This window comes from Megalops cyprinoides, chromosome 14 (genome assembly GCF_013368585.1).
Source record: "Megalops cyprinoides isolate fMegCyp1 chromosome 14, fMegCyp1.pri, whole genome shotgun sequence".
Taxonomy (NCBI): domain Eukaryota; kingdom Metazoa; phylum Chordata; class Actinopteri; order Elopiformes; family Megalopidae; genus Megalops; species Megalops cyprinoides.
Window position 1 is genome coordinate 28,411,302 of NC_050596.1, and position 12,744 is coordinate 28,424,045.

The window sequence follows — 12,744 nt, forward strand, 5'->3', positions numbered from 1 at the left end:
GCTGGGCTTGCTTTGCACTCAGATAGGAGACCTCCTACGTGCTTCTGGAAGTGGAGTTGGTGGGCTAGCGGGCGCTGTCTTCTTTTGGACCAAACAGAAAACCAGTGGCTGCATGCATCAGAAGGGACACTGTGCTGTAGGAGATGCTATCTTTGGGATGAGAAATATAACCATGTTCCTCAGTCCTCATTCACTGTGACCTTCAAAGGGTCCATTCGCTGTGACCTTCAAAGGGTCCACGCCGCTTGTCGTAGAGAGTTGGCTTCCCCCTCGTTTCCTGACGGAATCGGGCTCTTCCAGGCTGGTCATGTAACAATCCCCCCGGTCTAGCTGGCTAAAATAAATCCCTCCACCTCAGCTGATGTGCGGTGGGAGTTCTGGCACAAAATGGCTGCCGCGTCGAATGCATTCCTACACGTGCAAAATGCGGCAGCTCATTCTCTGTCAGCTGCCACTGTGGTTCCATTCCCTTCATGTGAGCGTTTAATGTCACGGGCAAATTGAAAGCGGTAAAGCTTTGCCTTGGGCCACCTCACAGCCACTGTAGTAGTGGTACATTTCCATAGCGCTGGCCAGGTTGGGGTTTCTTACTTATTTAAAGCTACACAGCTGTGATTTCAGCCCACTGCTTTTACTGTAAACAATGAGTTTGCTTTGCTAGACAACATTTTAAGGAGAAAAATGTTTTCCAATAAAAACATTTTTTTCCTGTGTAATCAGGTGTATGAATAAACGCGTAAGGCGCTGTAAACGTTTTCTGATTCCCGTCTGTGCGTTTGCAGTATGTGTCAGCAGCTCACTTCCTGGTTTGGTGCCAGTCAGGCTTTCCGTTCCCTGTTGCTGTGAGCGCAAACCGCGACGAGCTTAATCCCACCGGGTGGAGCTCCACCGGGAGGCCCTTGCAGACTGCCTCTGCAGCAGCCCTTCTCACAGAACTTCACAGAACTGCCAGAGATCTCTAAAGAGGCCGCCTGGGCACTAAAATGCTGGGACTGGGATTTTCATTACACAGAGAGGGACATGAACGTGACCCTCAGTTTTTTTTTTTCCTATTTAGTTTACACCATTGTTTGGTAGTTCCTTTAATTCTCGTGCATGTGATAATATGACCTTCATCTTTTTAAGGGTAAAGTTCTGCGTTGGTATACATTAGTAGAAGGTTTTTATTGAATTGAATTTCCAGGCTTTTCCGAAGCCCACACTTTGACGGCTTCAATCTGAAATGGGCCAGTTTATTCATTCATTAATTCCATTGAGGACCTATCCGTCAGAGAGGGAGCATTGGTTTCAGGAAGAGGCGTAGTGATGTCAGAAATATTGTACATGTTGACAAGTCATTAGTGGCCTGTCCATCAAAACGGCACGTTTCAAATTATTATTTCACAATTGCTTGGTGCACCAATCCTGTGGGTTGGGGAGTGTAGTATTAGAAAAGAATAACCTGTCATTCTTTGCATTTAAATGCTGTATTGAATGTGTGGGTTGTCTATGTACAATTAGGTAGAGAAGCCACAAGGTCAGAAGTCATTTTGTGTGCTGATACCCAGAGCAACGTCACAGCATGCATCTGCTGATACCCGAGGCAGGGTCATGGGGTCAGGTGTGGCTTCATGCGTGCTTGTGCGCGAGGGTCAAAGGTCACCCTTTGTGCGCATGCTGTTTCACAGAACGACCAGGTGCTCCAGGGCTTCTCCGTGGACAAGGGCGAGTTCACCTGCCCCCTCTGCAGGCAGTTCGCCAACAGCGTGCTGCCCTGTCGCCCGGGGCGAGGGACGGAGACGGGCGCCCGGCACACCCACAGCAGCAAGAACGCCGCGGCGCTCGTCAGGGAGGTGGAGGAGCTGCAGGACCGGCCGGGGCCCTTCCCGGTAAGCCCAGAGGCCTGGCACTCATTTCTCTGTGATCAGTCACTGCACACGCTCACTTGCACGTCTCACCTCCGATAAGGGTAATCACCTCTGAGGGGCTTCGGCCACATTTACGGGGAGTTTAAATAGGATGAGACGGAGAGGAGGACAAAATTGGAGTCCAACCGTCTGAAATCCGAGACGTCGCACGGGTAGCTTCTCACGCCCAGCCAGTTCTGTGCTGTCCGGCGGTTGCCATGGCGATGACCGGTCCAGTCTTGCGGCGTGCAGATCCACACATTGCCATTAGCCATTATCACCATCATCAGCATCATCATCATCGCTCCTTTTCCCTTCCTGGATAAAAGTCAACTGTCACTATCGTTCTCTTTCAGACCGAATCCAACCTGAGCAAGGAGATGGAGTCTGTGATCAAGGACATCAAGAACACCACTCAGAAGAAGTACATGGACTACGGCAGGAACCCGGGCTCGCCGGACAACGACTTCCTCTTCATGTACTCCGTGGCCAGGTGAGAGAGGCGCTACGCTAAACCGCGGCACCGTCGCCAAGGTTACAGCGCCCTCAGCCAATGAGGGGCACTCGTGGGCCAGGCGGGGTGGGTGAGAGATGGACTACCTGGCGCAGGTTATCTCCCGGCCGCAGTGGGGTCAGCGTGCAGGAGGGAGGCCTGCCGGCTCCAGCACCGACCCCCCCCACACCCCACCCCACCTCCCCCCCCCCACACAATGAATAACGCACAGCCTCCCAACACCAGCGCTTCCCCGCAACGCAGCTGCCCTGCTCCGTCACCCCACCTGCTCTGCATGCTAGCGGCTCCTCCAGCAGCCCGCAGTGACCTCACTTCATCCGCTGCTGTGCCACCCTTACGCCGCGGACGTACAGGAGCTGTTCCTCCCCTCAGCGAGTCCGCTCGGCACCCCTCCCCCGTCTGGAAGGTTCAGCTCCTACTCAGAGTTTATTGATTAGCTGGCGTTTTTGTGAAGTTTCGCAGCAGGTGGAGGCGGTCTCTAACGGCAGTGTTAGCGTCTCTGATTAGACGGCGGGGCGGGAGGTCCGGTGTTAAAAGATGCTTTCTAAGCAGCGGAGCCGTCCGCAATTAAGGCTGCAGTAAAACCGTATCGACGGCGTGGTTCTCCTGCGCAGTGTAGCGAGTGTATTATCAGCTCGTACTGTATGGATTTACTGCTCTCACCCTTTGCCTTTTATTTGCCTCAGAAGTGCCGTTTCTCCGCATTCGTCCCCTCGGTTTCATTACCTGAGTGTTAGAGCTGCGGTGGGCCCTCTCAGGGGTGTGTGCTGTGAGGCTGGGGGGGGGGGGGGGGGGGGCAAGCTACAGACTACACAGTCATTTACTACTGTCCCAAATTAGCCCCGTCAGAGGAGGGGGGTGACGGAGGCGCTCCGCTCCGTGGTCCCTGTCAGTGTGTGACGTCACTCAAACGGCAGGCTTCGCCCCTTCACCAACCCACCATCCCCTTACCTCTTTGCTCCCTCTTTCTCTCCCCCCCCACCTCTCCTCCACTCCCTCACCCCACACCCTGCTCCACTGCCCCATCCTCCCCTTCACCTCCTACCCCTCACTCCCCTCCCCTCTCCTCCGTTTTTGCCACTCTCGCTCCTTTTCTCCCACCCCCTTTCTCCTCCATCCCCTCTTAACCCCCACCCCTCCGCCCCCGCAGCACCTTCTCGCCCACTCTCTCCTCCACCCCTCACCCCCCCCCCCTCCCTTCCTCCCCGCGGTGTGAAGCCTCCCACTCTCTCTGTCTGGTGTGCCTGCTGGCTTTCAGAAGTTCAGTGAGCAGCGCAAATTGCCTGAGGAGTGGAAAATTCCTCTGTCACACGGCCGCTCTTATCAGTGGCAGCCAGATGGAGCTCGGCGTGGCCGCATTATCAATGTGAAATTGCTTTTTCTCCCAGGAAGAGGGAGCGGATTAGCCCCTGCTTCCCCTGCCCGGGCAGAGTAAGCCGCTATCCTCAGGATAGAAACAGCCCCAATTTAGTCTTATTTTAAGCAACGCGCGAAAAAAAACCCTTAACGTCTTCTTTTAATCACATAAGACGGGGAAGGGCCGACGTTTCGAAATTTCTCAGGGTGATATTCGGCGGCGGGCAAACTGAAACGTGACGGGAAATATTGGGGACGTGCTCGTTAGGCGGCCTTGGGTTGGTGTGGGGGGGGGATTTTCGCGGCAGGCGATTGGACGATCCGGATCACACGCCAAAGCAGACGGGCCGCCCACGGAGCAGCTCGCCATGCTAATGAGCCGCGTCGCAGTCAATCGGTGGCGTTTGAAAATTTCCACCGCGCCGCGGTTTATTAGCTCCGGGGCCCCCCGGCGCAGGAGGAGAGAGAGGACAGGATGAAGAATGACGAGGGGAAGGCGAGGGAGAGGGGGAGAGAGGGAGGCGGGGACACGGGGACGCGGAGGGCAGCAGGTGGTGGGACCTGTGGGAGCGAGGCGCTCTGCAGAACGATGCACCCTTCGTGCGGTGTTCTGCGTCTCCACTCTCTCAGCGCTGGCAGAAAGCAGGCGTCCATCTTGCTTTAGACTCCTGTCCAATCAGTGCCTTACCCTCCAGCTGTCTCCTTCAGTTTGTCATGCCTTTAGATTATTTTGTCAGCGACGGGGCCGGCGCATCCTGTTATTCTCCTGGCAGATAACCATAACCAGCGGTCTCATGTTTTTAACTTCTTGCACACTATCCGTTTAGACTGGTGTACGTTTTCAGAGGAAGCTCAGATTACGTTTTGTGGTTATGGTTACAAGCCCGGTGCCCGAACCACTAACTCATCATCCTCATTCCCAGCCTATCAGATCGCTTGCATGTAGGTAAGTGTTTCGGGTGCATACGTGGATGGTGGTTTGAGAGCACTGAAGCACATCACAGCGCACAGACTGTGTAGGAATGTTCTGGATTCCAGCAGCGTATGTTGGAGGGCATTTCTTTAACAAACATCCATACTGCAGCTGCCCCTGGCTGGATGTAGCCTGTTGGATGTGTGCGCTGGCTCATGGTGATGGAGGCTGATCTCTCTCTCTCTCTCTCTCTCTCTCTCTCTCTCTCTCTCTCTCTCTCTCTCTCTCTCTCTCTCTCTCTCTCTCTCTCTCTCAGGACTAACCTGGAGCTGGAGCTGGTGCACCGTGGAGGAGATCTGTGCTGTGGAGGAGCCAGCGCTACCGCCAAGCGCTCCTGCCTCAGTGAGTTTCACTCTGTCTGTCTGTCTGTCTGTCTGTGTCTATGTGTCTGTCTTTCCGAGCACTCCCTTCTGTCTCGGTCTCGCTGTGTCTGTCTGTCAGCCCGTCTGCCTGTCTTTACAAGCACCGCCACGAAATTTCTGTCTCACAAAGTCCATACTCTCATACTCTCAGTGTACCTGTTCCTTTGGCCATGATCTGTCTGCCTGTCTCTCTGTCTCCTTGTCTTTCTGGCATTTGTTTTACCCCTCTGAGCACTACCGCAGTCTCGCCTGTTGGAGTAAGTCAAAGCTCCTGAGTGTAACTGTATCCTCTGTTCTGGAGGAGGGTGATGCCCTTATTTGGTATGAAGTGAATCGCCGCAGCGGTGTCCTTCTCATATTAGCTGCCCAACCTGAGGGCCAGAGTCAGCCCGCATCCTTCCAGTAGATCGTAACAGTAGAACCAGTCCAGATGGGTCAGGCGTAGGTCTCGCTGGTTCTCCCGCCCCATTGACAGCCATGTGTGTGACATCACTCGGCGACCCCTGTCCCCTGTAGGTTGAGTGCTTCCTGCCCCTCTGTTAGGCTCCACCCCTCAGTCACATCTCACGCTGCCCGTGAACTTACCACCACCAGTGTGTGCAGTGGGCGGCCTCTGGTTTCACCCAGGGGTCTGTCAGACCTGCCAGGTGTCCAAGCTCCCCACAGATGCAATAATCCCAATGCAGGCATGAGACTCCTTTTCCAGTCCAGACTTGAACGTAAGGAGTGTAGTGACTCCTCCAGGGAATCCGTCACGATGTGGCTGCATTTGTTTCCCGAACGTCTTAGCCCTTAGCGACTTGAATGCTAATGGAGAAAGCGCAGGTCTCGGGGCAGCGTTGGGGGGGTTGGTGGTGGTGGTGTGGGGGGGGGGGGGGTGGGTTGTTGTGCTCGATTGTTCCGTCACAGTTTGTGTAATGAGCTGTCTGCCACGAGATTGAAGGCACCGGTCCATACTACAGGTGTACCAATTGTGAAATTTGTCGATTAGAAGCAAGAAGAGAGGGAGGGAGAGGGAGGGGGTGTTCGGTGAGAGGAAGGGGGTGGGGGAGCTGGCGTCCCAGGTGAGCCGGCGGAGCACGAGCCGTCGGGAGAGATGACGGGAACAAATAGGTCACGCGCTGTTTTAGTAGATTGTGCAGCGAGGCCGGCCGCTCGGGGGGAATGGAAATTAGCCGTGATTGATGGACCTGTCTCTGGCCTCCACTCGGCCCCTGTGACAGGAACACTAAAGACGGGAAGCTTTAGCTAATGTTAACAGCGCAGAGGGGGTAAACTTTAAAGGGGAGAATTAGCCAGGAACACTGCATACTGGCTTTGGCGGCCTGACATTTCTTTTCCTGAGTTTGTTTTATTTATTTATTTCGTTTGTTTGCGCTGTGAGAGAGCAGGTAGAGTAGCCGTTGTGCTTGCTCTGGAGGCTAAGCGTTGTCATTAGTGTTGCGCCGCCTAACCAAACAAATGCTACTGACTCGATGTGACGGTCAATTACATCGGCACCGTTAGTGGGTTTTCTGACTCAGGACCTGACCGGACTGCAGAATGGGTCTCGTTGACAGCTGTTCTCTGTGTGCTCCTTCCTCTGACACTCCCATGATGCTGTCGGGTGTTGAAGGAGAACAGGGGGAGGTGGCATGTTTTCAGCAGGAGGACGGGGCCCCCATGCGGGTGGCGGTGATGGTCTCGGGGTCGGCCGTCCTCTCCCGGTTAATGAACCCATTTAGTGCGAGTGAGGCGTGGCAGCTCGTAGCCGGGGTGGACGTCGCCGTCATCCCTGATTGGAGCACGAGGGGGACGTTTCACGCTGAGGGATCGTCACTTTCGCGAGCCACGTTGGACGCCGGCAGCCAGATGCACTCTGCTGCAGCGCGTTAGCGCTCTCACGGGGAGCCCGGAACTTTCTGCCAAACGCTCCCTCCTCACAGGGCTCGCGCAGATACTTCCCACAAGGCCGCTGTGCCTGCCTGCCTCTTCAGGCAGGATCGTGAAGCACCCGCATAGCACAGTGAGGCTTCAACAAGCTTCTCCTCTGTTAATCTGCTGAGCGAAAGAGTCGTTGCACAGTCGTGGCAGTAAGACCACACGTCCAGGAACACAGCAGTAATTGCGAGATGGCACTCGCCAACCGAAGAAGGGGGGAGGAGGTGGGGGGGGTGCAGTCCTCAGGTCACCCAGGCATCCCAAATCTATCTCAGAGGGACGGCAGGGGCAGGGAGGAGAATCATGGCAAATGACTTCAGCTTTGATGGAAAGTGGAGCGAGATCAATATCCGCAGTCAGAAGGCGTCTCCATTCCGGCTGTCAGTGCGGAGAGAGGCGCTCGCACATCAAGGGCCTGGGTGCCTCTCTCTCTCTTTCTCTCTCTCCCTCTCCTGCACCTCTCTCTGCGTTTTTTTCCCCCCTCCACTCCCGGATAATGGGGTCAGAGGAGCCCCGCTCGTTTCAGACCCGGCCTTTTCCACTTAGCCTGTCCCTCTCCTCCATCACACTGCAGAAACTCGCTGCTGTGGGGGGAAAAAGCACAGCGCATCAGAGCTTCCGCTGTTAGGAGAAAGCCAGGAGGGATGGCAGGCCCTGGTGAGGAACGCGTGCCTAGCACAGGGCCTCCCAGAGACCCGACTCCCACCCCGGTGCTGATTACAGCTGTTGAGTGATCTGATTTGGGGAGATTCGCCCAGCCCACACAGAGCGGGGGACGGCAGCTTAGCTGACGATGATGATGAGGATGATGATGACAGTGGCGGTGATGCAGATGATGATATAAGAAGGTGTCGTCAGGGAGATTAGCGGGAAGGCGGTCCTTGCATCTGCGGCTGTCACGAGGGTAGGTGGGTGGAGGTTCGGCTGTCGCTTCACGGGGTCCGCCCCCCCTCCCCCTCGCCCCCCCTGCCGCCCCCCCGCCCCGGCAGAGGGGCTGTCACGGTCCTGATCCAGCCGACCGCGTCCACACCAGCGCGGCCTGCTGAGTCACCCCGTCCCCCTCGGCGCGTGTGTGCTGCTGTCACTTCACGGCACACATCACACACACACGCGCGCACACACACACCAGCCCCTCTCACGCACAGTGCCAGCCGTCTGAGGCACACGAGCATGCGGCGTGCATTTTGAAAAATGAACGGCCTGCAGAGGGCAGTGTTGCTCCAGTTTTCAACAGCCTAACCTGAATCTGCGTAGTCAATTTCTGGCGGCTTCGAAATGCAATATTTTTGCTGCAATACAGCTGGAGTACATCATTTAGAACTGCAGCCACCAAGAGAAAGTGAGAACTGAGAGATGTCCATTTCTGTCTGGCAGGAGATGTGGGATTTTTCGGGCTGTTCAGAGCTGCGTGGGCTCTGCGTGCCTCATTGGTTCCATTTTGGAGAGCGATAACGAAATTGTGGTCCTGATGTATCCTAAAGTGTATAAATACTCACAATCAAATGTTTTATTAGAGCCTTCCATGCATTTCGCTTACAGTTTATGGTTATAAAGCAGACTGCTCCGTTTGGGTCATTTTCAGGGCTATAGAATCAGGATTTTCATTGTGTCTGGAAATGTATTGTTTCTCCATTTTGGCCATGCTTTAAAGAGTAGTTTTCATTTTTTCCAACAAAGGAAAAGCTTTTAAAATCCAAAATCCAATTTTGAATTATGGTGTTTGCGTTGGGCAGAAGTAGCACAGTGTAATTGAGGCCATAGCAGGGAGAAGTAGGTTAATGAGTTTCTGGCGCTAATAAGATTAGTGGTGGAAATTGTCCCAGAAACAGTTGACATTTTCCACTAAAATGTCCTTTTTTTATGCATGTGTCAAATGGCCTTTGCCGCAGGAAGAGGGGCCAGCCTAAAAAGGATCAGCACCAGAACGCCCGCTCCTTCATGAGCCTGCAACATTATACAATAGATTTGAACCCTCAGCACACTGATTCACGACTGCTGCTGTCCACTCGCATTCAGGTCTTTCAGCTGAACACGAAGGTCACCTCTTCAGGCTGGTGTTTGTTCCCAAAAATTTCAGCTTATGAGTCATGTTCAGAGCTGCTCTTTTAAAAACAATGCACTTCACCACATTTTTCCTCAGATTCAATGTGAAATTAAACAGTTTTTTTTTTTTAAAAAAAACAAAACATTTTATTAACGGTTGACATGCTAAATGATTATGGCCGTTGTACGGTGAAATTAATTTGGGGGGGGGGGGGGTCGATAGGGGTTATGTCCCTGTTGAGAATGCGCTAATATGAAAGTTCTTGTTCCAGTGCAGTCTGCAGTGACATTTAGTTTTTGGATTTTGGAACCCCCGCTGTGGGAGTGTCTCTTCTTCTGGTCGGATCAATGGAAAGTCTGCCTTGCGCCTCTCTGCTGGAGCTTCCCGCTGAAACCGTCTCCCGTGGTTAAGGGCCTCTGCGATTAACTGGTTTGAGGAAGGATTTGTTTGTTTACTTGAGGGAGTCTGTGGTATTTTCATAGACCTTCAATTTCTCCTTCTTTTTAAGTGGTAAATTGTGTCCTATTTTAAGCTGTGCCCTTGAATGTTTGCAGTTCTTTCATTTTGGGTAATTTTTTGTGAAGTCAGTGGGTTTAGAGAAACATCTCTCTCTCCAGTGTATACACTCACTTGTCTGTGCCTGTGATTTCATGAATTGTACATCAAAAATATCACATATTCACACTGACAACAAAATGAGTCTCCTCCCCCGATGATATTGACTGTGTGGGGAATGGAGTAAATAGTTTTACAGCTGAGGGGACAGGTCTTTGAGCTGTAAGGCTGTGAGTCATTGGCACTGGTCGATATAAAGATTACCGCACAGAGTTTTACAGGCCTCTTGTTAATTATTCACGGAAAGGCTCTTATCTGCCGTGCTGTGTGAAGAGCAGGGCTCTGTCACAGTTCTGACAGGAGGGTCTTTGTGTGTGTGGACAAGGCCCAGGATTTCTCACACCTGTTGGCTGCAGGCCTACTAGCGCACAGACACACACAGACAAACAGACACACACAGACAAACAGACAAACAGACACACACAGACAGACAGACAAACAGACAAACAGACACACACAGACAAACAGACAAACAGACACACACAGACAGACAGACACACAAACAGACAGACACACACAGACAGACAGCCTGTCGGCTGCAGTCCAGCTGGTTGTCTGTGTGCCAGCATCCATCTCTGCCTGGATTGAAAAGCCTAACGGTGTTCATACGTCCGTGTTGTGTGTACGTGTGTGTGTGCGTGTGTTTGTCATTCAGATCAGCTCTTCCATGTGCTGGCCATGCACATGCGTCTGTACAGCATCGACTCTGCCTACAACCCCTGGACCCGGCTGACCCAGATCACCCCCAGCAGAGATCCAGAGTGAGTGACACACCTCGCTCCCCCCCCATACCCCTCTCCTAAACCTGCTGTACCCTACACCCCCCCATACCCCTCTCCTAAACCCGCTGTACCCTACACCCCCCCATACCCCTCTCCTAAACCTGCTGTACCCTACACCCCTCCCCCATACCCCTCTCCTAAACCTGCTGTACCCTACACTCTCCCCCATACCCCTCTCCTAAACCTTCTGTACCCTACACTCCCCCCCATACCCCTCTCCTAAACCTGCTGTACCCTACACTCTCCCCCATACCCCTCTCCTAAACCTGCTGTACCCTACACCCCCCCATACCCCTCTCCTAAACCTGCTGTACCCTACACCCCTCCCCCATACCCCTCTCCTAAACCTGCTGTACCCTACACTCTCCCCCATACCCCTCTCCTAAACCTTCTGTACCCTACACACCCCCCCATACCCCTCTCCTAAACCTGCTGTACCCTACACACCCCCCATACCCCTCTCCTAAACCTGCTGTACCCTACACTCTCCCCCATACCCCTCTCCTAAACCTGCTGTACCCTACACCCCCCCATACCCCTCTCCTAAACCCGCTGTACCCTACACCCCCCCATACCCCTCTCCTAAACCTGCTGTACCCTACACCCCCCCATACCCCTCTCCTAAACCTGCTGTACCCTACACCCCCCCATACCCCTCTCCTAAACCTGCTGTACCCTACACCCCCCCATACCCCTCTCCTAAACCTGCTGTACCCTACACACCCCCCATACCCCTCTCCTAAACCCGCTGTACCCTACACAGCAGTCTCCCTTTCATAAAGCAGACTGAAAAAGAGGCGAAAGGAAGCCAAGCGTGGTCACCATAGATACCGGTGATTGCTGCATCTGGCAAATTACAGGCCACTTTGCAGAGAGCAAAATGTGCCCCCCTTTACAGCTCGCTGCAAAGAGCCCTCTTTCTGCACATATGCGCCTCTCATTCTGCCCAGAGCTGCGATCAATAGCCGCACAGATGCAGAAAATTAACAAAACAAATACCACTCCGCAGAAATGATTTTATTGGTTAAAATCAATGCTAATAACTTTTTTGTACTGTTTGATATATGTACTTTGAGCTGTTTTTGCGCTTTTTAAAGATGATTAATTCAGTAGTCCCATTCACTGTGCTCCTTGGCCATTGTGGAGGCACTGTTTCTCTCTCTCCCTGTAAACCGTATGAGGGTACTTTTTTCTTATGATTGTTTTTGTCTTTCTGATTCCCCTCCCCTGCAGCTTCTGCAGTTGTTTTTATGTCATCTATCTTGCCTCTCTACAATATCTTGTGTGTTCATGCCGGAACACTGAAGTGCAGCAAATGCAATCCTTCTATACACTCGCATGCAGCCAATGGCTATTTTTCAGACTACAAGTCCCATGGTGCATCACAGCAGAGCGAACACAAGACTTTTTGTCACTGCAGCTTTTATCACCTGTCCGGAAGAGATCTTTAGGCAGCAACTGAAGTTGGCTAGAGGCTAGACGGCACACTCAGGGGAGCGGCTCTGTGCTAAGACTGGATTGCAAGACCTTGTTAACTCAGAAGAAAGCACTGACACCCTGAAGCACCCATTTCACACTATTTAGATATCAGGGACAAGGAACAAGTGAGTGTTCCATGAATACTATGGCCTAATGCTACCAAATCCCATGTCTTGGTGACATTATTAGGTCCTTAGTGTTCTTTAGAAAATGGCGCACCCTTCCCAGTTATCCTGACTGGAGCTGCCCAGTCGGTGTGTTCAAGGCTGGCTTTGAGGAGGAGATTGTGACTTACTGTAGATAGTGAGCATTTTCATAATGCCAGGCCTCTCCTGCGAGAGACGGCAGCGATTTTTTACAACCACAGTCACAATCTCGTGAAAGCCAAATGTACGCTTTTAACAGAACCAGAGTCAATGAAACCCTGCCGTAAGGGGTAATCTCCTGCAACCAGGTGAGTCTAACGTGGCCTCGGGCATCAGAGGTTCTCTATTAGATGGAAATTAACAAGCAGGCGCCTTTTAAAACGGAAGCCGCTATACCGTGAGCACTGCACCCGGGGTCTGAAATCCCAGGAGATTTTCAACATTGGGATGGAAGGGAGGCTGAGTTATGCTCAGGGCAGCCAGGAGCGAAGCCTCCGTTTAAAACAAGACGGGGATCTCTAGAACAATCTCCAAAAGGTGTGGAATAAGCTGCGCTGCGGATTCGGGTCGCTCTGAGCAAAGCGCACACGCTCCGCTGTCCCTAAACCGTGTGAATATAACTCTCCTCCAGGGCAAATACGGCACGATTGTTTGACTAATTTTAACG

At 52.8% G+C, this 12,744-nt stretch overlaps 1 protein-coding gene across 1 annotated transcript in view; it reads left to right on the forward strand.

The window, feature by feature from the left end:
* The window catches only part of ubr3 (ubiquitin protein ligase E3 component n-recognin 3), a 58,329-nt gene that overhangs the window by 31,954 nt on the left and 13,631 nt on the right, over positions 1-12,744 (forward strand). The window contains exons 28-31 of the mRNA XM_036544899.1: positions 1,668-1,868; positions 2,243-2,379; positions 4,986-5,071; positions 10,326-10,431. Of these exons, the coding sequence (XP_036400792.1) occupies positions 1,668-1,868; positions 2,243-2,379; positions 4,986-5,071; positions 10,326-10,431 (530 nt within the window). The remainder of the gene's footprint in view (positions 1-1,667; positions 1,869-2,242; positions 2,380-4,985; positions 5,072-10,325; positions 10,432-12,744) is intronic.